Genomic DNA, 24,842 nt, shown 5'->3' with positions numbered 1-24,842 from the left:
TTGCCACACGACAGTCTCCTTTACTTAAATGCTTATATTTCTCTTATTATTTTATATTACATATTAACTGATTTTAACTCTCTACTTATCATACCACACAAGGCTCAGATTGCATCTCATATCCCAGCAAAATGTGTTCATTCAGGATCCATATTTTGCACATTTTGGAAAAAAATGTTAACTTGCTTCCACATTTTCATTCATAAATTTTCACAGTGTTGGAGGTGTTGGTTCACTATGTTTATATAAACCCATTTGCTGTGTCCTTACTTGTGACAGATTATTCCAGTGCTTGATTTATCCTTGTACCGCTTGCTGCTATAACAGCCCCATTTTCCCCACTGGGATAATTAAAGTTTCATCTAATCTAATCCAATCTAATTAGAGGTATCTCAACACACACATGCACAGAGGCACGTACACACCCAGGCAGACACACGGACGCGCACAAACACCCACTTCAAATTTGAACACTCATACAGCACATACTGTCAGGGAATTAGCTGGCAATAAGGAGGTAGGAAGTCAGTTCATTAATAATTGTTGTATTATAGGTGCAGACATGAGCGTGCACGAGCGTATTTGTTGTTTGCAGCTCCGAGGGGCGAGCGTGTGCGTGATAAAGGCAGGGGGTCAGAGGAGCTGGAGGATGAGAGGGCTGCAGGGTGGGAGTGAAGATCTGCAGCCCCTCTGGCCTGAAGTGAGCTGATCCTCTCTGGCACTCGGCGGTGTCTGCAGCTGGAGCCGGAGCTGCTCGCCGGGCTGAGCGGCTGTCTGATGGTTTGGGGTGCAGCTGAGGCTTGGTGTTGTGCTCCTGGGGGGGATGCCTGCCTGTGTTTTTTGTTTTATTTTGCATTTAGTGAATCGGTGACTTGGATGATGTTAACGCTAAAGGCTTCGCCTGCATGGATTCGCCTTAATTCACTGGTTAAGAGTTGGGCCTGAGGCTGTGGGTGGTTGTAGCAATGTCTGACCAGCTATCTGAGTGTGTGTGTGTGTGTGATATGACAGGCCTTAAGGAAAGGAAAGGAGAGAAGGGGAATAAAGGAAAGGAAAGCAGAGAAAAGGAGGAAAGGAAAGGAAAGGAAAGGAAAGGAAAGGAAAGGAAAGGAAAGGAGATTATGTTGATGGCATTAAGGGAAGAGGGGAAAATTGGAGAAGAGGGAGTGAAAAATAGGTTTGCCAGGAGGGGACAGAGAGGATTTTGAAGCTTGTTGTTTTGGCTGTTTGGTGATGTCTCTGTCTGGCTGTTGTTGTTTGGATGGAGTAGCAGGCTGAAAATTGGGTCAGGTGTGTGTGTGTGTGTGTGTGTGTGTGAGCGAGTGTGTGTGTGTGTGCGTGCATGCGTGCGTGTTTGTGTGCTTATGTTCGTATGTGTGTGTTAGTTCATGCGTGTGCTTGCATATCTTTCTGGGTATGTGCATGTGTTTGTATGCATGCATCTGAATCTGTGTATGCGTGTGTGTGTGTGTGTGTGTGTGTGTGTGTGTGTGTGTATGTCTGCGTGTGTGTGGCCCACGTGTGCAGGCAGCTCTCCTGTCAGAGGAGATGACCTGACAGCAGGTAACCGTGGAGACTCCTCAGCGTTGGATCGGCTCGGCTCAGTCTGGCTTTGACGTCAGTCAGGGACACTCTGATCCACTTTCACAGGCGTGAACGAAGCCAAAAACAGGATTTTGTTATTTTGTTAGTTTATTTTGAAAATGCTGGCGAAGTTTGAAATTGTTGAGTGCAGCATTGTGAACTAAGTGCCGCATGAGCTCCACGCAACAATCTGCAGCATTTTAATAGCAATAGGCTACATGTTTGTTTTTGCTACGGCAGCGACCGGTGCCAGTTTATCAAGGTGGAGCCGCTGCTTCCTTTCTGATGTCAGCAAGAAAAATAATGGCCCTCTCTCACAGATAAACAGTAAATTATAGCATAAGGCTCTCATTTATCTTTATATCACTTGGGAAATTGAACAGTTTCACATCAAAATTAGATATCGTGAGGCACATTCTTATAAATTTAAAGGTTCGCTGTTTCTTAGAGGATAGAGCATGGTCCTTGGCTGATGACTGAATAAATACTGAACACTACTGCGTTTTAGAGATACTACAGTGACACAATATTTATAATTTTGCCTTTGAGCACCACCACAGTGGATTTGAAATGGAGTAATCATGATGTGATTGAAATGCAGATTTTCAGCTTTAATTTAAGGGCATTATGGCAATATGGCATTAACCTTTTAGGAACTGCAGCCAGTTTTATTAATTGTCACCTCATTTTCAGAGGCTCAGAAGTAATTGGACAAACTATACATCACATGCATAACTATGATTATGTTCAGTATTTGGAGGAAAATCCTCAAGTCTGGAGCCCACGGACAACATCACCAAATTCTGAGTTTCCTCCCTTGAGCTGCTCTGCCAAGCCTTTACTGCAGCTCCTTCAGCTGCTGCTGGTTTGTGGGTCTTTCAGCCTTCAGTTTGATCTTCAGCAGGTGAAAAGCAGCTCAGCTGGGTTGAGGTCAGGGGACTGACTTGGCCATTGAAGAATACTCCACTTGTTTGCTTTCAGTAACTCTTGGGTTGCTTTTGCAGTTTGTTTTGGGTCATTGTCCATCTGCAGTGTGAAGCTCCGTCCTATCAGTTTAGTGGCATTTGGCTGAATCTGAGCAGATAGTATAAACCTATAAACATCAGAATTCATCCTGCTACTTCCATCAGCAGTCACATCATCAATAAAGACTAGTGGCTCGGTTCCACTGGCAGCCATACATGCCCATGCCATAACACTGCCTCCACCATGCTGGACAGATGATGTGCTCTGCTTTAGATTTGGACAAAGATACACCTGCCTCCTCCAGAGTGTTTTTGACTTCCCTGGATGTTGTGAGTGGGTTTTTCTTCACCAGGGAAAGAGTTCCTCAGTCATCCTTTAGATGTGTTCTGTGGTCTTCCAGGCCTTTTGGTGTTGCTGAGCTCACCAGTGCATTCCCTCTCCTTCAGGACACACCAAACCATTGATTCGGCTACTCCTAAAGTTGTTGCTATCTATCTGATAGATTTTTTTTTTTTTTTTTGAGCCTAATGATGGCCTCCTTCACCTGCACAGACACCTCTTTGGAGCGCATGTTCAGGGTTCTGATAAACAGCTACCAAATGCAAACGCAAACACTTGGAATGAGGGCAAAATTATGAATACTCTGTCACTGTCCAAATACTTATGGACCTAACTGTACAGCTTTTGGGAATAGAGCTCTTCAGTTGGTGCTGACACATTTTAATGAGGGAATATGAAACTGCTGACATTTTGACATCAGAGAGACACGGAGGTCTGGTTTCAAAGACATAAATGAATCCAAAAAGACTGTCTGGATATTTCCCTGTGAGTATCTGGTTTTGACGATACACTCACTGGGTCGGTTTCACTTGCATCACTTGTTCCACTGTGAAACTGGTTGTGATGTGTGAAAGTTTTAATTGCTGTTTTGAGGTCAGGGGGAGACACCACGGGCCATTCTCACAGACATAAACGTGGCTTTCAATCACCATGTTCCCCCACGAAAGGAAGAGTTTCACAAAAATTACCCAGGAGTCCTCTTAATTACCAGAGTCATCTCCCATGAGCAACACAAATCTTGTGTGTGGTCCGCTGGTAAATCAGTTCAGGCAGAGGTTGGACTCATAAAGATGTTAGATGTCAAATGTTTTCGGGAGTTATCACTATGACATTTTCTTGTGATGAAACATAATGCTAATGCCCATAGAATGATAGTCATTAGAAATGGGCATCCCTGTCGGCTGCCTTGCACTTTTATCTGGTCCAGTTTAGGAGTTCTCAGGCTTCCCATTTCCCTTTAAAAACAAAATTAAGAGACGTCATCTGAACTAATAAAATATGCCAACAGAAAAGGGTAGCAAACTTGATTATCATCACAATTTACTCTGATTTAGTACATATATTTAGAGAAAATGCTTCACTGGTATGCTTTTAAAAAAAAAATCCATGAAAAAAATAAGCCAGAGGATTGTGTGGCTGTGATAGATTTTAGAGTCCGTGCTCTAAAAAAAAAAACATTTTTTTTGTGTCAGGATATTTCTCAAAGTTGCTTATGAAGGGATATTTGTTTTGATATTTTCTGATGCTGCGGGACTAACCTTAGAGAATGCCACTGAAATCATCCCCAATGGATTATTTATTAGCTTATTTTTGGAAAGTGGAACAAAGTGGGACGTTTACGGGGAGAAATGCTTAGCTGGGCTCTCACAATACCGTTTGACGCAGCGGCAGACGCACTTAAAGGATATATTCTGACTTTGCTGCTCTCACTCGAGTGGAAAAAGTTTGTTTCCAGAATGATTCAATATCCATTCTGAGAAAGAGAGTTAAAGGAAACATCCACATTAAAACATCAACACCAGCTACCGCCTTGCAGTTTCTGGGTCCGGTTGTTGTTTGAAATATTTACAGTGCGGCTACCGCGGAGTTTGATAGGAGAGAGGTTTTTTCCGCGATCGAAAACATCAGCGGTGAATATCAGGTTTTGGAGAAAGACATGAGGCTTCTCTTAGACTCAAAACTTCATACCGATGTCCCACAGTCCCACAGTCATGCAACTTTCACTCTGTTGCTCTTACGATCGCTGTTGCTCTCTCCGCCTACATGTATGATCCGCAGCTGAATGCAACAAGTTCATGCATGTTCTCTTTAGATTGCTGAAAGGCATTCTGGGAAATGAAGGGAATCATTAACTGACACAAAAAGAGGATGAGGCCGCTTCAGGCAAATGTGGTTCAGCATGAAGGTCAATCACAACGCTTCATTACCAAGTGACGCCTGCGATGCATCAGTCACCACAGATCAATAGAAGTGTAAGAATATACTGGTGTGGATTTTTGCTTTTTATCAGCGCCTTGTCTCTCTGGGCGAATTCAAGGAGGGCTTCACATAATCATCCCCGCTGCAGCACGTGATTCAAGCTGGCATTAAAGCATGGATGTTTTTATCTGCATGTTTTTCCCTTAAATGCGACTGGATCCAGTGACTACAGTCATACATAATTACAGTCATTCTGGATCTCTTATAGCGCCATGGCAAGGTAGCAGAGTATAGCCTTTGATTGAATGGAAGTCAATCAGTCATGTGTTGACGCACTGAACTAACATCTCTCTTGACAAAATTTGGTTTGTGGCATAAGAAATGTACCTTGTTGTCACTCTTGCCCAACATGCTCCTCGTGACATGATCATTTTTTAGGATATTTTATGGGGGGAAAAAAATTACTTTGTGAGTGACTCCAACTGAAGCTGTTACGTTTTTTCCAATGCTCCAACCCATGAGTACCCGATCTCCTCCCATAGGAAATCTCTGTTTCAGGAAAACCCCGCAGACAATCTATTTTTTTTTCATCTGAAAGTCTCAAATATGCCAAAAAATCAGAAACAAGTGGCCATATGACATCTGTGACTTGCTCTCATTTTGTGGACCAAGTACTAAAAGTAGGTGTTAGGGTGGACGATACATAGATATTGATTTCTTGATATGAAACAAGACATTTTGGATTTTGGATATCATACTATTGTGATATGGTGATATGGCAGAAGTATTATCTTTTTTCTGGTTTTAAAGGCTACATTAAGGTAAAGGGATGTCATTTTCTGAACTATTGTAACTCATCTCTTACTTGTCTCAACATGCTTGGTCATCATATCTACTTAACTAATAAATGTTCATCAAAAATCCCTTGTGTATGAATATCCTAAGAAAGCATCAATAGTCATTGTGTAACTTGCTTTTTTAATGCTGGATATATCATTCTGGAACAAAGTGTTTCACCGCGGCTCAGTCCTCCTTATATTTTTGAAACTTGAGTTGAAATGTGTTTTGTTCTGCGCTTTAAGTCCCCCCCCCTCATTACACACACACACACACACACACACACACACACACACACACAAACACATACAACACACAATAGGTTTTCCTGCAGCCTTTGTTTTGCATCAGGTGAAGGTTATGTGGAACAAAAGACATTTTCTGCGCTATCACAATGTGATCTGGTGTTTGTGAACCAGCTTGTAGTCACAGCTCAGCAATGATGGATTTAGGGGTTTATGTGTTTGTGTGTGTATGCGTGTGTGTGCACAATATAAGCGCTGTGTTCCCACCTTTGCTCTTCCGCTGCCTTTCCCATAGATCTTTATCATCTATATGCACAGAGTGCCATGCCTCGTTTTAATGAGACAGATGAAACAGCCAGACTTTAGGATCAAAGTTGTTCCCCCCTCCTCACCGCTGGTCCGGCGTGTAATGACTGTGTTATGTCTCTGTCTGTTGTGTTTCATAAAGCGATCACTGACTCATGCGTGCAGTATCTTATGGCTCATGTTGAAAGCGGCTGTTCATTCAGTTTCCTCGTCATCAGTCATCACTGGTCTCTTATCAGGGTCATTGCGCCCATGAGGGACCGTTAAAGGGAGCTGACCCTTTGGGCCGTGCTTATTTTATGGCGACATAATCTTCACTGAGCTTTAACCACTGCACTAAAGGTTCAATGTCCCATGAATGACATCACTCGAGGGGAGGAGGAGGGGGGGGGGGGTAATTTCACACTCAGCGACTCTTGATAACCTTCAGATAAAAGTAGACTTTTTTTCCAGTTGAGTTTATCTCACTTGCATTACATTATTTTAGTTTAGTTTGGTTGACAATATGGATGCATGTGAGGAAAAATTCTTTGGAGTTAATGTATGGTGCTATGAGCAATCCACTGTAGCTTCATTTTTCAGTGAAATTGCCCTTTAAGTTCTTATATGAGCAGCCTCTAGCTACTTAATGCATCGCTATATGCTCCACTAGATCATTAATATGTGTTTGCAAGGGGGAAGAGAGAGAGAGAGAGAGAGAGAGATGCTCCTTAAGGCGTCTATGCTGAAATATGTACAGTATCCATAGAAACAGAAAAAAAATTGATTGATTTTTTCCTTTTATTTTCTACTTTTTGCTTTCAAAAGAACAAACCACTTTGCATCCTTTCTTCAGGTCTCCAGCTCGAGTTTCACAGCTTACCCCACCGCTCACAAGCCCGACTTAATACCACAGCTCAGTGACCGAAACCGAGCAAAAACAAAGACTGAGAGAGAGAGGGAGAGAGAGAGAGAGAGAGAGAGAGAGACAGAGATGGAGAAATAGAGAAGGGAGCAGTAAATAAAAAGAGAGCGATGGAGGAAAGGAAGAGGGGCGGCGAGTGCAGACTGAAAGTAAAACAGAGACGGGACGGACGAGAAGCTTATGGCAGGTGGCGGGGAGCCGATTGCATGATTCCACTTTATTTTTTCTCCCGTCTCCATTCTGACGTTGGAGATGAAAAAAGAGCAGGCCGGTCCTGTGGGATCACACCTCCGGCACGTCTCATCCTGTCCTCGTCTGTCTCATTTATCTCATCCCAGCCTCACTCCCACCTTTGTCTCTTCTCCCTGCCCTTCTCCTCCCCTGTACTCAGAAATGCAGTCATAAGTAAAAAAAAAAAAAAAAAAAAAAAAAAGGTGGGTGACCTCTGACCTCCACTGCCACCAATGGAAACTGATTCAGACAATCATTCAGACCGTATCCTCATATAACCCACATCAGTTTGATACCACTTCCTGCGATACGACAAATTAATTTAAGGTTTATGTCAGTTTTATAAATTAGGGGAGGACTCGTTCCCCAAAGAGACAGGCAGGTAAACACTTCAGAGTTGTAGTTCTACCAATGTTTCTTGGACGCCGGGCTGCTCTGGAGGCACAAATAATCTCATTAGTTCAGTTAAATCTCAACACACCCGCCAACTAAAAGCAAGCGCAGTGTTTCTGGCGAAGTCGTGTTACACTCTGAAAAAGCCCACGGAAGCTTCTTTGGCTTTGCCCCGTTGACACATGACTTAAATAAAGGGTGACGTCAATTTTATGCCAAAATGAGGCAGCCCGTTTCCATTTGAAAATGTGAAAATGCCCAAAGTTAATACTGACTCTTGTTGCCTTTGATGATTGCTTTCTTATCCATCTAAGTTAATTTTCCAATCTTGACTGCTATTTTTCAACATAGCAGAATACAGCATATTTATAATAGCTGTGCCAGTTTCTCACATCACTATTTTTTTAAGATGACCAGAGTTGTGGTGTTAAAAAAAGGGGATGCAGAAACTGGACTACACATCTGTACACTAACATACACACTCCCTGAACAATAGGAATAAAAGTAGACAACACATAAAGATGTAAAGGAGATGAAAAGAATATTTGCTGTGCTTTAGGGCTTATATTTTGTTCACATTTATCAATTAAAAAAAAACAAAAAAAAACATTGGAGTAAAATAGATATGTCCATCAAAAAAAAAAAAAGTAATAATCAGTAATAATTGATTTTGCGTTCTTTAACGATGTTGAAGGTGTTTTTGAAGATGTTTCTTGGTGTGTATCATTTCAAGATAACAGCTACGATTTACAGGACAAACAATAACTTCCCTCCGATTGTATTATCCTCTCTCTCTCTCTCTCTCTCTCTCTGATGATGATGATTTTCAGACATTTTCCAAAATCTAAAACTAATGAAAAGTCTGCCATGTCCTTGAGCTGCACTGAGCTCTTGTCAGTGGTGGGTCACCTCGGTCAGCTGGACCTGGGCAGGCTTTTCTGCTCCTCGCTCTCTCGTGTTATTTTGTTGCTCCATTATCTTCGCTATGGCAGTGATGCTGTTTGACTGAAAATCATTGTGTGTGTTGCAGCGAATATTATCAAAATGATGATAGGGTTTATGCCGACAGAAGAGGAAAACCTGAATGAGTGTTTTTCTGTTGGTTTGTGGTGATGGTTGTTTGTCCTGTGATGCTGGTGGACTGGAGTAGAGACTCTCTCTGGTTCCTATCTGTTCAGCCTGCCAGGCTCTTTATTGACCCGTCAATGCACATCTGTATTGATTAGATCTGTCACACACTCTTTATTATCAATCCTCGCACATCTTCCCTCTGTGCTCTTCCTTCCCTCCATCCCACCTCCTTCCCCCAACACACACACACACACACACACTTTTCTCTCTCCATCCATCTCAGCAGGCGTTGGCGATGCTTTATTAATGCTCCAGGAGGAGTTGAACCTCTCGCTCACTCACTGGCACGCCTGGCTGACATGCAAGGACAGGATGACACTTTTACTGAACCTCTGACACACACACACACACACACACACACACACACACACACACACACACACACACACACACACACAGGCACACACACACACACTGGCTTACTCTTGTAAACACATGATGTAATCGCCCTACAACATGCGCACAGACACACGCGCTGATAACTCCTTGCAAAGCCATGCAAACCATGCACACAGATGCACACGCATGCGCACACACACACACACACACGCACACACACACACACACACACACACGCACACACAAATTGACAGCTGGAAGTGTCGGTGCAGCTGTGTGAGCACTGAAGTATTCCAGACATCTGCAGCGGTTTAGAAATTGAACAGAAGATTAGAGAAGAGGGTTGGCACATCGAAAGAGAGAGAGAGAGAGAGTGAGGGAGAGAGAATGGAGAAGTGAGAATAGACAGATAGAAAGCTGACCTTCACGCGTTTTGAACTGTTCTCTGTAGGGTAAACGTTATATAAAAAATAACAGTTTACAGTAGCCGTCTCTCTGTGTATCTAAATCTCTGTGACCCGTCTCTACCTCTGTTTCATTTTCTCGCTCCCTCCTCCTCTCTTTCAATCTTTCGGACTCTCACTCTCATTCTCTCTTAATCTCTCTCTCGTTTCCTTTTACTCCGAAAAAGAACATAATCTCTCTATCGCTGTGGGCCTTAATTACACTGGATCAGGGAAATGAGAGGGCACTTGGACGTGTGTGTGTGTGTGTGTGTGTGTGTGTGTGTGTGTGTGTGATCAAGCCAAGACAGATGTTGTCTGTGTTATGCAGAGTGGTTCTCTAATGTCTCTGGGTAATAATTAATAAAAACATCAATTTGACACACCTATGTGGCTACACCACTCCTATTCTCTCTCTCTCTCTCTCTCTCTCTCTCTCTCTCTCTCTCTCTCTCTTATTATCAGATCTTTGCTGTTTTCTCTCTCCATTTACTGAGTGCTTTCTATATTTTTCTTTCCAAGGTTACAAATTTAACAACCCCTGACTGGTAATTCTTGGAGTGAATTAGTGTGGAATAATTCATCACGGCCTATAAGTGATCAGGCAGTGTGAGATTCTCTCACATTTTCACCAAACACTTTACAGAGACATATTGTCCTTTTTACTGCATTGCATTGAACTGAATTGAGTTGAACTACATTTATCTGATGGCTGTAGTGGCTGGAAAAAAAGTTTATTTGTTTTTTTACATTTCTGCAAACCAAAGATACAATGAAATGTCATGTTTAATTTTTTTCATTTTCATTTCAGTTTCGTGACATTGCATAAAGCCAATGAAAAACACAGCATTGAGACTCGTTAGCTGCTATTAGCAAACATTAGCTAATGCTTCGTAATGTTAACCATGATTTTCTCCTAACTTTTTCCATGAATACAAACCTTTTCCTAACCTTAACCAAGATGATAAACCTTTTCCTCACCTAACCAAGCAGTTTTTGTAGCTAACAAAGCTAACAACACAAAGAAAAGTGGCTAAAGAGGCTAAAGTAGCTAATGTTAGCCAGTTAATGTTGATATGCCCTGTATTTTTGCTTCAGAGTCGTCGACATTTCTACGTATTTTTTGCTTTACAGAAACTGAAAAAGGTAATATTTTACTCAGGGGACTAGGGTGGTGGTTACTTATACTTTGCAGAATGATCTTTTACATTTATTTTTATTTATTTAACATTTATTTTTCAGTATATTATGCACTGGTGAGCCAGACAACAGGATATTAAAATAGTTAGGAGGTTAGGCTAATCGATCAAGTTGGCACTATGAGAGGAACCACAGTCTTCACAACGACTACTTTTATTTTTCATACTTAGCTGCCTGGTACTGCTTTATACTTAAGTAATATTTTGAATTCATAGTTTTTAATGGAGTTTTGATGGTTTTGCTATTCTTAAGTAAACAATTTATTTTTTCCTCCATTGTTTTTTTTTTTTTTTTTTTTTTTTTTTTTTGCAACATTTAGCATAGTTGGACACAAACCAGAACTTGTTTTCCTCATGTCATTCATTCTTTTTTTTTTTTTTTTTTTTTTTTTTTTAATTAAGCACAGAAAACATGAAGCCTTTACTTTGTTGTGTGAAAGCTTTTCTTTTGTTGTTAGTTTATGCGCCTGCTGTCGGTGTTTTCATATCAGCGTGCTGCATTACGTTATGCTCTGCTTCCTGTCAGTCACCTTGCCAGACACCCACAGGAAGAAATGCGAGTCTCCGCCAGGAAATAATCTCTGAAAAAACACAAACTTTACTGTCACGGCCACGTCTTTGTATTTAGAGCGCCTTTGTTAGACGGGGCAGGACAACAGTTAATTTCAAGCAAGGTTTGACACCAGGAAGCCTGTAATTTAAAAATGGTGAAAAGAAATCAATGTGGAAAAATCTAATTACAAACAACATATAATGCAAAAAATAAATGGGGGAATATAAACTAGACATAGACAGTGGTAAATGGGTCACAAATCTAAAGGTTGCAAGAGAGACACCTTCATACATTCAATGCAAGAAGTTTAAAATTGATATATCAGTTCCCCTTGGAGTTTGGGACAGGTAGATTGATAGATAGATGCATATAGATACTGCCATCTTGGAGATAAGAAAAAGCCATATCCATGGGACGGAATATGATCTACAAAATTTGTGGAAAATGTGGAAAAGTGACTAAAAAGTAGAGGAGAAGAACACACATACAGACAGCTACTGGAGAGGCTGCCACTGGAAGTTGAAGACATTTAATTCATTGTTGAGGGACTTTGTTCCAGCTAGATCCATTTTACTGATGCATATTATATTATATATTGGTATAGTTTGAGATTTTTGTAAATAAACTAAAATGAATATAGGATAAAATTCATGCATGCATCTATCCATCCATCCATCTGTTCATTCAGCTTGTGACTTATGGCGACCCAGCTGACCACTGGCTGCAGTAGCCAAGCCCTGCCAGCAGGAGGCACCAGACAGATAGAGACAGAAGTGGGGCTGATAGGGATAATTCACAGAGAAGATAACAACTCAGACTGAAGGCAGGTCTGTGTGTGTGTGTGTGTGTGTGTGTGTGTGCGAGTGGTGGGGTAAGATTGAATCAAGAGTAGGGATGGAGACATGGAGGTGCAGATAAAAAGAAGAGCCGAGATAGAGGAGGAAAGTTAGATAGAAGGCAGATAAATAAGGGAAGGGCTGAGACACAGGCAGGAATGCAGAGAGACAGGCATGGAGAGATAAAGAATGATTGGGGAAACTGTGTGCAGAAGGACACTTTATTTAAATTATTTTAGCTCACATACAAATAAAGCCACGAATAGCTGCTATTCATGAGATTAGGAAAAAATGTACAATTTCATATCTCCGCGCGGGGAACAAAGGAAATCAGAGAAAACAGCCAGGAAGCTGGAATGCTTCTCAGCCTCTTGTGTTAAAGATTGCGGGTAGAAAGAGATCCAGAATCAGTTAATTGTCGCCCTCCAAAACTCAGTTTGAAGCTTTTCATGGATTTGCCAAGTCATAACAAGTTTTAAACTGTGCCATCTTTTTCCCTCGTGCGACAAAGCAGAAACTGGTGGGCACATTTCGGCATTTTCCAGCAGCGAGGGAGAAGGACTGACAGAGAGAATATGAAGTGGAAGGGAGACAAAAAAAAAAAAATTCAGTGGAAGGGAGGATAGAGGGAGTGAAATAGAGAAGAGCGAGAAAGCAGGGCAGGGCGAAGGTGCAGCTGAATGCCATCCAGTCATCAGGGAGACAGCTCTGCTTGTTCAAAGAGCTGCAGCGTCTGAACACAGAGAGGAATTCTCATTAACCCTGTCAGATCTGGACCGGGGCCGATCAGATGAGCTAGAGGAGGGGGGTTTGGCAAGTCTGAGCCACAGATGACATGTTGTGCTTTCTAGAGCTGCGTAAGAAAGTAAGTAAGTGAATTTCTATAGCACCTTTCAAGGGCAGATGTCACAAAATGCTTCACAGAGGAAATAAGCATGCATGCAGACATGAAACATAATAAAACACAGAAATATATAGAAACACTACACAAAGGCAAGTCTAAACAAATGGGTCTTAAGCTGCTTTTTAGACATGTCCACAGTTTCCAAGGATCTTAGATAAAAGGAGAAAGATTTACAAAGTTTAGGAGCCACAACTTCAAAAGCACGGACCAGTAAACCCTGAGACCTGCTGGTGACATAGAGCTGCAGCAGATCTCTAATGTAGGTGTGTATCTGACCATGCAGACATCTATAGGCAGTCTCAAATAATTTTTCAATTGGATTCTGAAATTGATGGGGAGCCAATGCAGCATATAGTAGCATATCTTAAAGTAGTAATACGCAACATTTTCATAGTAACAAGCATCGGTTTTACTCCTCTTTGCTGTTGAATGATATGCATAACACAATAGTGATTCAAAATCATGGAGGCTTTTATTTTTGCAGTTCTAAGCACTCACTGTCCAGTAGCTCTCTCCTGGAAAAAATCCTCGAGCGCACAGGAAGTGATGTGTGTTGTATTTTCAGCAGCAGCAGGAAACAGAAAAAGAAAAACTGGGAAGTTAGTATGAGTACTGATCGCCACTATGGCTGCACAGACAAACAAAAGAGCGCCACCTACAGGAACTCAAACTTTATCAATAGAAAATGTTAGGAAGACGAACATCAGAGTCCCGCCCACATTGTTTGATTGACAGGTAATATCTAAAACTATGATGACCACTTATCACTGAAGATGCTAAAATCAAAAATTTGAGGATTTTATGGTTTACCTGGTTAAGAGAGTGAGTTTGTGAAATTTTTTTTTTTTTTTTTTTTTAAGAAAATAGTAACCAAATTAACCACTAGTTGAGAAAATAATCTGATTGGCATTCCTGTGAGGTCAACACAATAGTTTTCGGTTTCCGGTTCAAGCCCTGGTATTGACAAGCATTTGCTCTGCTGAGGTGTCCTTGAGCAACAACACTGCATTCCATGGATGCTGCTCTGTAGATGACCTCTGGCCTGCCTGAAAGACAGCAATCAAAAAAAAAAAAAAAAAAAAAAAAATTACCCTCAAAGAGTCGCATTCATCTCTTTCTCGCACAAACAAGGAAACACGGGAAATGAGATTTTAACGATGTGACCATCACCGTGCTGCCCTTCCACACATCCTCTGTTCTTACGCGGTGATGGGTGGTACCTAGATGTGTTTAGAAGCACGCCGGTTATTTCTGTTGCATATTGGATGCAATTATATAACGCTATCATCATGCTGAGATGTCCAGTTTTCTAAAGATAAGCTGGCAAGTTACTTAGCAACGACCACAGAGCAGGAAAGAGGAGCAGGTCTGATTGCCAATGAAAACTGGCCAAAGTCTTAATCATAGCAGCGAGGTACGCACTCCCACCCTCTGTGGCTTAACACAGTGGTTATTTTGCTGGTGACATTTGCTATTTGCTATTTTTTATTATTTATTTATTTATTTATTTATGATTTAGCTATACAAAATACCCGGGTGAAGTAGAGCTATTCTTATAATAAACTTGTATTTATAAATGCATCGTGTATGATGCTGAGAGTTTCTGAATTGCTGGAACAAAGTGGTATTTTAGCAGATGAACCATGTTTACCAAGAATTCTAGTTAGTTTTTTAGTGAGTTCTTTGGCCATGATTGAAGTAGCACATATTTAACGGGGAGATAAATAATCTATGACCTATATCAACCTCTGCTGGCAATCACTACAAATTACAACAATACTGATAGAGCTTGTCTCTTTCGACATAGCGACCACTGACCTTTGAGCGATGGTGACTAATCAGGAAAAACAGTGATTTTCACAGCAGAGCCAAGGTGGGGGTTGGGATTTCTTGATGGGCAGGACATTATTATTAAGGCTGGACACCTGATCGCCGAACAGAAATCCATGCAAATGTAACTGGGGATCATCAACTTGATCAAACCCTTGCAAATACAGTATGTTAGGGTGATTTAGTGCTATGGGACAGTAGAAATCCATCACATAGGTTGACCAACAGCAGTGTTTCCTAAATTACTCACGCAGGAGCGTCTTTAATATGAACCAAAAGACCGTTTCCTGAGCTTCGTAGCCACAAAAAATCTTAGTTAAGGTTAAGAAATGGTTTGCTGTAATGGTTAAGGTTAGGAAAGGTCAGGGTTAAGGTTACAAAATGTTCGCTAATATTAGGTATGGAACGTTAACTACCTAAAATCAAACAGTGCTCTCGCTTGGATTTGAACTCCTTTAAACTCCTTAAATACTAAACCACAGTGTTGTTATTTACAGGAACTCTATAGGTTGCTTAACTTTAAAATATAACTGTAGTTCATAATAAGCTGCTGTACAAATGACCTATGGGATCATTTTTTGCTGGAGGACAGTCTCTAAAGATTGGGCTTATTGCTCCTTTATAGTGTGACACAGATATTAACTTCTCCGTGTCTCTGTGCTCTCTCTCTGTTTATTTTCCAGCTATGGGGACCATGTTCAGCATTTCAAGGTGCTGCAGGATCGCTCTGGTCAGTACTTTGTGTGGGAGGAGCTCTTCTCCTCTCTAAACGAGCTGGTGGAATTTTACCATAGCAACAGCATCGCTAAGGAGAGGACCGTCTTCCTGAGAGACCCCGAGCACTTTGCCAGGGTAGGCACCGAACTGTACTTTGTTTTCATTTGTCTGTTTGTCTTCTTTCTTTCTCTCTCTCTCTTTCTTTCTTTCTTTCTTTCTTTCTTTCTTCCTTTCCAAAGAAGTGCATATTGCCAAAGCAAAAACAACAAATATCAGATTTTAAGCCACTTCAAGCAGCCTTTAACCAGAATTACCCCTAATCAGTATTTACACATGCATAATGTTTCTCAATAATGTTGCTTTGCTCTGAAATTATGTCTGGTTCATACATCTTTTGGATTATGCTACAGTCAGCTCCAGTTTCACATTTTGATTGGTTGAGAAGTACTCATGCGTGCCCAACGGCGCACATTTTCCTTAGACATTGGGGGGGACACATTTAGTGGGGGGTCAGGGGGTCCTCCCCCTGGAAATTTTGAGCATTTTACATTTAATTTCCTACATTCTGGTGGATTTTTATGCACCCATTTACCATTTTTATGCATCAGTTTACTAGGAAAATCTTATTTTTATAAATATCTATTATAAATTGTATAAATATCTATCTATCTTTTATAAATATTGGGGGGGACTTGTCCCCCCTGACCCCCCCTAAATGTGCGCCCTTGTGCGTGCCAATATCTCCAGGTGTTGGCAGTCCGACCACATTTTGGAGCATGTATCACTCTGCCTTGTTCACCTTGGTTACCTGTAACTAAGCTGGCACAAAGCATCAAACTACAGCAGCAGTGAGGGTTCACCAAACAAGCTGCAGGAGCAGTCAATTAACACTGTTTTTTTTTTTTTTTTTTAATCAGTAAGCTCTCCAAACATCCGTTTTAGTGTTAGAAAATGAACTTGAAACTGATGACCAGCCTCCACTTAAAGTAGTGCAAACAAACAGTTCATTGAAGTCACTGATGAGGATAGAAAAGAATGAGGCTGCACTGCTGAGAAAACAGCTTTTCTTTATGGAATCATGAATAATGAATTAACAATGAAACTTAAGTACTGGCACTGTGCTGAGTGCCAATATCATAGCATTGCACACCCTCTTGTGTATTATTGCTTAAGGCAAAATTTGATAGAGATGAAAGAGTGATGGGTTGTTTAGTTCCCCAGTCATTATAAGAGTCCGCATGGTGCCTGATTAGCTGCTCTGTGCTCTCCTCCCCTTTTGTGTTTCTCCAGTAACTACCACAGTGTAATACAAACCAGGCCCAAATGAACACTTTAGCACATAAATTAATTTTGCCAGGATAAAAGACAGTCAGTTCCGGTACCCATTAGTAGTCTTGCACCAGGAAGAAACAACCTGATAGTATTTTCACAATTGTACAACCATAATTGTGCCAGGACTTATTTTTTATATTGACATAATCCACTTTGTTTGAATTTATTTATGTGCTGAAAGTTTTATTTTGGGAGCTGTTTTGCCACATGTAAGTGAATAGAGAGACAGAAATACAGTATTATGGATTAGTAGCCCAGGGGAGCACAGAGCAACTAATGAGGATGTTTCACCACCATGTGGACTCATATCACACCCAGGGAAGTTTGAAGAGGAGGCTCACTAGTTTTTTTTTTTTCCCCTCTGCTAAGCTTTGTTGTAATTTTTCATTTGGGAAACGTTTTGAAAAGAACTCCATATTGGTTTGAGTTTAGGATGATGAGTCTTTCTTACTTCTTTATAGCTACTACAAATCAGGAGGAAGTGCTGCTCTGTCTCTGTTTAGGAGCAGAGCGAGAGCAGTCTGCCCGTAACTGCCTCTCTCTCTCTCTCTCTCTCTCTCTCTCTCTCCCTCCGAAAAGGTATTGTCTCCACTCATGTCTCCGCTCATACTTCAGGCAATTATTTTCCATCTCCTCTCTGTTCTTGCGCCATTCCTAAGCCATTTTAAAACACATCTGTCCTTGTCATCATCTGCCTGCCTTGATCTATAGTCTCTTTTGCTTCCACTTCTCTCTCCTATCTTGTCCACTCAGAGTCAGCAAAGTGAATTACACGACCTAACGTCACAGTGAAACAACATTTGTAGAGCATTTTGCTTCCATAATTTGACGTATTTCTAGATGAAACAGGATGTTGGGGCGGAGCATAATGAGGAGCAAACAAAAATTGTGCCAGTATTACTCATTGTACAGAGATATCTTATTGTACCAATGGGATTTTGACATGTAAAATACACATCAATACACTGTTTCCCCCTCAACTTTATTTAAATAGATGTACATGATATAGGCCTTTTCTATAGCCTCTGAGTCTGACATGAAATAGCAGGTAAACACAGGCCTGATAAAAGATATAAATGAATATTAGGCACTGTCATTTACAGTTTTTCTCGATTGCTAAGACACATTTCTCGAAAGTTGCTCTCCTTTTCTCTAAACTCAAGCTACATTCACAAAACCTCAGACTCCTCTTGCAAAACCAAACTTTCACCTCAAAACAGTTCAATCTGTGCTCAAAACTGAACTGTGTTGTCAAATTGTGCCCCGAGTCAATCAAAATTAAAAACACTACTGAGCAGTCACTAAACACTACATAGAAAAATAGAAAACACAATTCTCAGGACATGAAGTTGTAGAAATAAATGTTTATTGTTCACTCTAGGCTAAATGCATGTTGCAAAACAAAAAACCTGTGCATTTAGCACTTGTACAAAAAAGTACAAAAAACAGAAATCTTCTGTATTTACACGTAGCACTTGCAGTACAAAAACAAACAGAAATCTTGTGCATTTAGCACTTGTATACAGTAAGCCTACGTAAAAATAAAGTACAAAAATATACATGGAATACTAGGCCTACAAACAGTTAGCCTAACCCTCCATTACAATACTACAGTACATTGGCACAGTGATGTACTGAAACGTATATTTACTTAGAGTACACTGTGGTCCAGTATATAGTATAGTCATACAGTAATTGCTGTCAACATTTACATACTATAATGTCAAAAAGGGTAATTACCTGTTCTCTTCTCTAAATCTTCGGATTATGGTGGACACAGTGAATCTACTGATGTTTGATTGTACCCTTTGTCCGGCCTCCCTCATGCTCATACCATGGACAAGAACATGGTCAATCACAGTAGCTCTGATTTCATCAGATATTACTGTTCTTTGTCTTCACTGACCACCTTGACCTCCTCGACCTCCTCGACCTCCTCGACCACCTCTCACACAAACTCATCCTCTCAGATTTCTATCCATTGTAGGGCCTCACAAAGCAGTGCTCTCTGAACTGGCTTATATATGCTCCCTCACATCATTAGCCACAAGTGTGATCAGTTTTGAGTTGTTGTGTTCAACCAGTGACACCAGTGCTTTACTTGTGTTTGACTTTTGCTCCCTGTGCTCACAATTATGCAACACAAGTGCATAACAGTGAGAAAATGTATATAAACTTGTCAGATAAGTGTGTTTTAGTGGCTGAGAATATGTCTGCAAGTTGTGTCTAACTATGCGTAAAGTGCTTAAGGTTCTGCCAAAAGGATGACCGATTCAATAAATGGGTTCAGAGCACCATGAATTTGGTTCAGAGAAGAGAGTTTAGTGTTTTAGCAATTGAGAAATACTGTAAAAAATGCAGAGTCTTTCCAGTGAATCAGCATGAGCAGACCTAAATTCAGTACAACCTTTATTCATGTCATTTCAATCAGGAGAGACAAGTGAATGCAGAAAAGATAACAGTGATACAAGATGATAAGTCTATGATTTAAAAAAAATCTTTGGTGTTTAGCCTCTATGGTGAGATTTTCAGAATCAGAGGCGTCACCCTGGGGCAGCAGTATAATGAAATCCCCCCATGGAGTCCTGACACTGGTGCTGAGGGTGGCTGATGAGACTGAACGAGCTGATGGATCTGTGAGGTCCAGGTGGAGACAGGGAGGTGGAGGCGTGCATGAACGGCAGCACACGGCACAGAGAAACATATTGGAAAAGACAACAGCAAGGCGATAGGCGAACAAGGGAGGTGTGTTGCCGTGCTATTGGCTGACACGACCAGGTGATGTGAACAGGTGATCTGGCTTAATTGACAGACAATGACAGCAAGGGGAAATATGAATGAGCATGCATGAGAAAGAAGAGACAGGCAGGCTCACATGCATGAGCATAAAATAGTCTTCCTCACTGAACTTTCACTTGAGCTTCATTAGTAAAGCCTGGGTTTACCCTGCTATTCACGTCAACATGACTGCTGGGAAAACAGACGATTATGACTTGCAAAATTAGCTTACAAAGGGATCATTTTTCATTTTCTGGGCGTTTGCGCACAAATGACAAAAATTCCGTAGAATTGCTGCGTTTAATGAAAGCAGACAAGCTGAAAGATCACAGCAATCACACCCGTTAGTCTGGAAAACAGCCAAGCCAGTCGTCCCCGGCACGGCGCCCAGAGGAGGGACCGGTCCAACCCCGAAGAAAGGCAATTATTTTAAAGGCAATTATTGACATAAGTCAGTGTTAATGTCAAGTTTCGACAGGGGAGCCTGTCACAGCGTTAATCTTCCTGGAGATCTTCCACCTAATGGTTAACCCTTGAATGGAGATGAAAAAGCAAATTAGAGTCAGATTTTTGACTTTCCTAGTGTTAAGAGCACAGTAATTGTATTTAATTACATTTCATATTGCTGTTCAGTCACCTGATAATCCTGGTTAGGCTTTTCTTTTAAATATTTATTTACTTGCATGTATTATTTTAATATAAAGTAGTAATTTTAGACTGGAGGCACATTATACGTGTTATCAGATCTATCTGAATTTGTTAATCCCATGCTTTACAGTGGTCTCATTCCATTGTATAACCAAATAAAAAGCACTGCAAGTACTGTGTTATGACAACCAATCACATGAAACGCTGCATCTGCATCTCATTATATCACATTTCATTACAGGATACTATTTTGCGCTCACAGTACGCTTCCAAAGGTTGAATCAAATCAAATTAAATCAAGTTTTATTATCAGTGTTTTAAATATGTGGTTAAGCCATTTAGCGTTTTGAAAAAGAAGGCCAGCAGATATAAATAAAAAGATATCAAAGTTAACCGCCATCATAAATAAAGTCAAGGACTGAAGAGGCAATATTTGCATAAATCCACATAGTTAAATAACAGACTCAGCTTCATTGAAGAAGGCTAATACACTCAGAATACAAAGCGTTTTTCTTTTTGAGAAAAAAAAAAAAAAAAGTGGTTTCATTATGAGATTTGCGGTGTTCAGATCATCGTGCAGGCAGGATCCCGGGGCATGTTCACTAATTGTACGAGGTGTGTGCAGGCGTCTCCCCCCCGGCCGGCCCAGGCAGTGAGGAATGTGATCCACATCAGGCCTGGCATGACAACATGTTCCTGTCACTGTTAACACCAGCCATGTGCTCATGCTCATCACATCGTATTAACTGAGCGACCTTGGCACCTGGGATGTGAAAAGAGCGCCAGTCATCCGGGAACTGAGCGTGGAGCGTCTGTCACTGAGAGGCTTCACATGCACGGTGATATTTGGAAATTGCTCCACGTACTCAAGTATTCTCAGTGCTGCTGCATGGGAAGGCATCGTCTGAATTAAAATAAACGTTTGATTTCAAACAGCAAGGGCAGGGGGGCGTAGCCATCATTTCAAAAGTGAGGGGAATAGAATGAAAACTTTTATGGGTTTTGTTGTTTGTTTGTGTATAGGATAATTTGCCTGTAATTTAATTGTAAATATACTGTATATACGCAATAATTATAAATAGGGTTTTTTTTTGTTTTTGTTTTTGTTTTTTTGCTGATATTCCAGTGATGCTTTACTAATTGTAATTTATTTGTTTTGATCATTTTTGGGTCATTTCTTGCTAATTTGCATGTCTAATTAGAGCCCGGGCAGCCTAAGTTGCCAGGTCCCTCTTGTATTCCTGCGTGTTCTTCTTCTTCTTTCTTTCTTTCTTCCTTCTGAGGAAGCCCTACTTCCCATGCGCAAAAAATCACCAAATTTTGCACAAAGGTCCAGTCCCATGCCAGTTTTCCTCAGCTGCCAACACAAGCCAATAGTCCTGATGGTGGCGCTACAGCAAGCCTCTAAATTTCAAAACTTTGAAAATTCATAACAAATCAACCATATGTGCTACAGCTTTGCAACTTTCACCAAAATGTAGCCCCAATACTGAAGAAACTTTTGTGTACTTAAATTTATTGCAAATTATGAAATCCATCACTATTTTTTTTTCAAAAACTGTAAAACTTATTAAACCTATCTCCTCCCACAATTTTTGCTCAAATGTCACCAAACTTGCTACAGAGCATCTTCAGACTGTCCTACACAAACGATCCACACAGATTTTTGATTTATCAAAAATTGAGCCTACAGTGCATCAAAATGTTTGACTATAAACGGTACTGTAAACATATACTTGCAAATTCTTGGTAAATAAATCTTCAATGTTCATGAAAAAAATTGACAAAATTTTAGAGTCATGGTAGATGATGTGTGGCAAATTTCAAAATTGTATCTCAAAAACTCAGTTTTTGACAGCATTTTGAATTTTGCTCTCGTGAACAATTGGAGTCAATGCAAGAATGGCATTTTTAAACATCAGTTTTCCACTTATGGAGCAAATCAATCATTATTAAAACAGATGCAATATGTGTATTTTCAGATTTTTGTCTTGATGACTGATTTTTTTTTTTTTTTTTTTTTTTTTTTTTTTTACAGTGGTTTGAAATCTGCCTTTCCATGCATAGGCGGCTGCTATCATGTGACTGGCTTAGTCAGTTTGTGAAGCCTCACATGAATTGACACTTTCCAGTTAGCTCAGTGAGACAGAGCATTGTCCTTCATGCCAGAAATTGAGTTCAAGCCTCAACTGATGCAAAATGCACATTAGAATGGCATCTTCCTATTCTCCACTTGTTGCTCAGAATTGCCTAAAATTGCCTGGCCCCGACCATTGCTGCGCAGCAGCTCTAATTTGCTTTCCCCCCATTTTTCTGACAGAAATCAAGTGAATTTGCTCAGGCTTCAAAGGGTTAATAGAAGGTCCATAGCTGGCGCCTTCCACAAGGATTTAAAGAAAAAAGAGCAAAAAAAAAAAAAAAAAAAAAAAAAAAAAGATGCAATTGAGATGCGTTGTTTGGTCACTGTTTAGTGCCTGGATTCCTGGATTAACTGTAGCAGCAGTAAAGGGTTGGGTGACAGAGGGGACATGTCCCCCCCTTCTCCCGTGCCAACTGCTCCCCTGAGCAAGGTTACACTCATGTTCACTATCAGAAATCCAAAGTGACATCTTACATTCACTAGTATGATCTATCATGCACCTTGTCCCATTTAAGCTTCATCTAATTATGTTTTGTTCTGACTGTAGTATTCTGTAATATTCTGTTAGGGTTTGTTTGGTGCCTCGGTGTTGCCAAGCTTTCATCTCTGTGGTTTTTCTGCACCGATCACCTGTCAGTCACACACTGTGGGCGGCACTGGAGTGTCTTTTTGCTTGCATTTTCTGTTGAGTCAACTTTTTTTTGTCTTCTTTGTTTGTGCATCCATGCTAACTATCACTGCTAATGTTAACCACCCAGCTCCTCTCCTGCACAAACGTATTTTACTGCTGCAAAAGAAAAAAAACACATCACTGCCTCATGTGGCAGTGATTCTTTCCAGGGAAAGAGATCCTGGGAAAGACCTACTGGATATTGTGAAGTGATATAATCCTCATGTGTTATTATGTCATAAAATAGACATTTATTTTAGGGGTGATTTGCTTAACATGGAGGCTGTTTTCAGCTCTGCATACCACTCATACAGTTACACAGATTCCCTCCTGGGAGCTGCTCAGTTGAACTGCTGTCTTCCCTGAAAACCAATTAATTTTTAAAATTCCCTCAATGCTCCCTCCCATATTCAAATCTAGACTTAACAGAACATGACAAGTCACATTTAGGTCACATTACATGTTAGAGATGCACCTCATAATTTGTGCGTAGCGTGCCCTACAACCCCGTTGCTCTCATATATTACTTAACCAGATTAATATGTAATGTCACTACCTTACATGGCCTGTGCTGTCTGCAGAGGAACAGGAGTAATGCAGCAGCTCTGTGTAAGCGCTACTATTGCGTCATACTGCTAGATATCAGTTTTGATCAGATGTCAAGATTCAAAACTTTATTCATGCAAGTAAAAAACAGAAATGTGACTCTAGCTTTGGGCTTCGGCCCTTAACAGACGTACATATGTACTGTAAATAATATAACTGGCAAAAATTATAGAGCTAGATTTGTCTATCAGAGCTTAAAACATACCCTCAGATACACTGTTACATGCAATGTTTTCTAGAAATTATTTTGTGATGTGATGTATTGCAGCTTACTTTATTCTCCCTAAACCTGCCACATCCGAGTCCCTGATTTCCTACAATTCCCAAAATGCCTTCAGCCACCTTCTGAGAACATGTCTGGATTTACTGCATTCCATTGTTAGTTTTACATTTAGGAAGAGAGCGCAATACCACTCACAACAGCAATAGAACAAGTTTCCCAAGCCAAGAAAAAGCTGTCTCTTACTCAAAATGCAACATCTCTTGTAGCTGTATTGCATTCTGCTCCACTGAAGCTGATGTCAGCAGAGAAATTGATATCTTTGCCTCCTCTATGATTGATTTCTCCCAGTATGGATATTGAACACTGCTGGAAAAAGGCTAGTCTAGAAAGAAAGCTTGCACAGATTTTCATATTTTCTCCCATGAGGTAAAAAAAAAAAAAAAAAAAAAAAAAAAAAAAAGGGTTTTAAGTAACCAGTCTTGTAAGCACTGATTATATATTTTGACAGCCTGTACTGGATATATGTAGAATTTTGATATTTGTTGGGTGCTAATTCCTATGAAATGTGTTAATGTGAGTGCACGTGTGTGTGTGTGTGTGTGTGTGTGTGTGTGTGTGTGTGTGTGTGTGTGTGTGTGTGTGTGTGCCTGCATGGGTGTCAAGAAGTTGTTGGTCCATTTGACGTGGAGAGAGTTACCAACGTTGGCTGTGAGGTTTTCTCATGATCATAATTGTTAAAAAAAACAAAAAAACAAGAGAAGACATGAA

At 40.6% G+C, this 24,842-nt stretch overlaps 1 protein-coding gene across 1 annotated transcript in view; it reads left to right on the top strand.

The window, feature by feature from the left end:
- Nucleotides 1-24,842, top strand: part of grapa (GRB2 related adaptor protein a) — a 51,956-nt gene that overhangs the window by 12,016 nt on the left and 15,098 nt on the right. Inside the window, exon 4 of the mRNA XM_030058018.1 lies at nt 15,644-15,812. Within this exon, the coding sequence (XP_029913878.1) occupies nt 15,644-15,812 (169 nt within the window). The remainder of the gene's footprint in view (nt 1-15,643; nt 15,813-24,842) is intronic.

Source organism: Myripristis murdjan, chromosome 8 (assembly GCF_902150065.1).
Source record: "Myripristis murdjan chromosome 8, fMyrMur1.1, whole genome shotgun sequence".
NCBI lineage: Eukaryota > Metazoa > Chordata > Actinopteri > Holocentriformes > Holocentridae > Myripristis > Myripristis murdjan.
The sequence above is the reverse complement of the archived record's forward strand: the minus strand, read 5'-3'. Positions and strand labels throughout refer to the sequence as shown.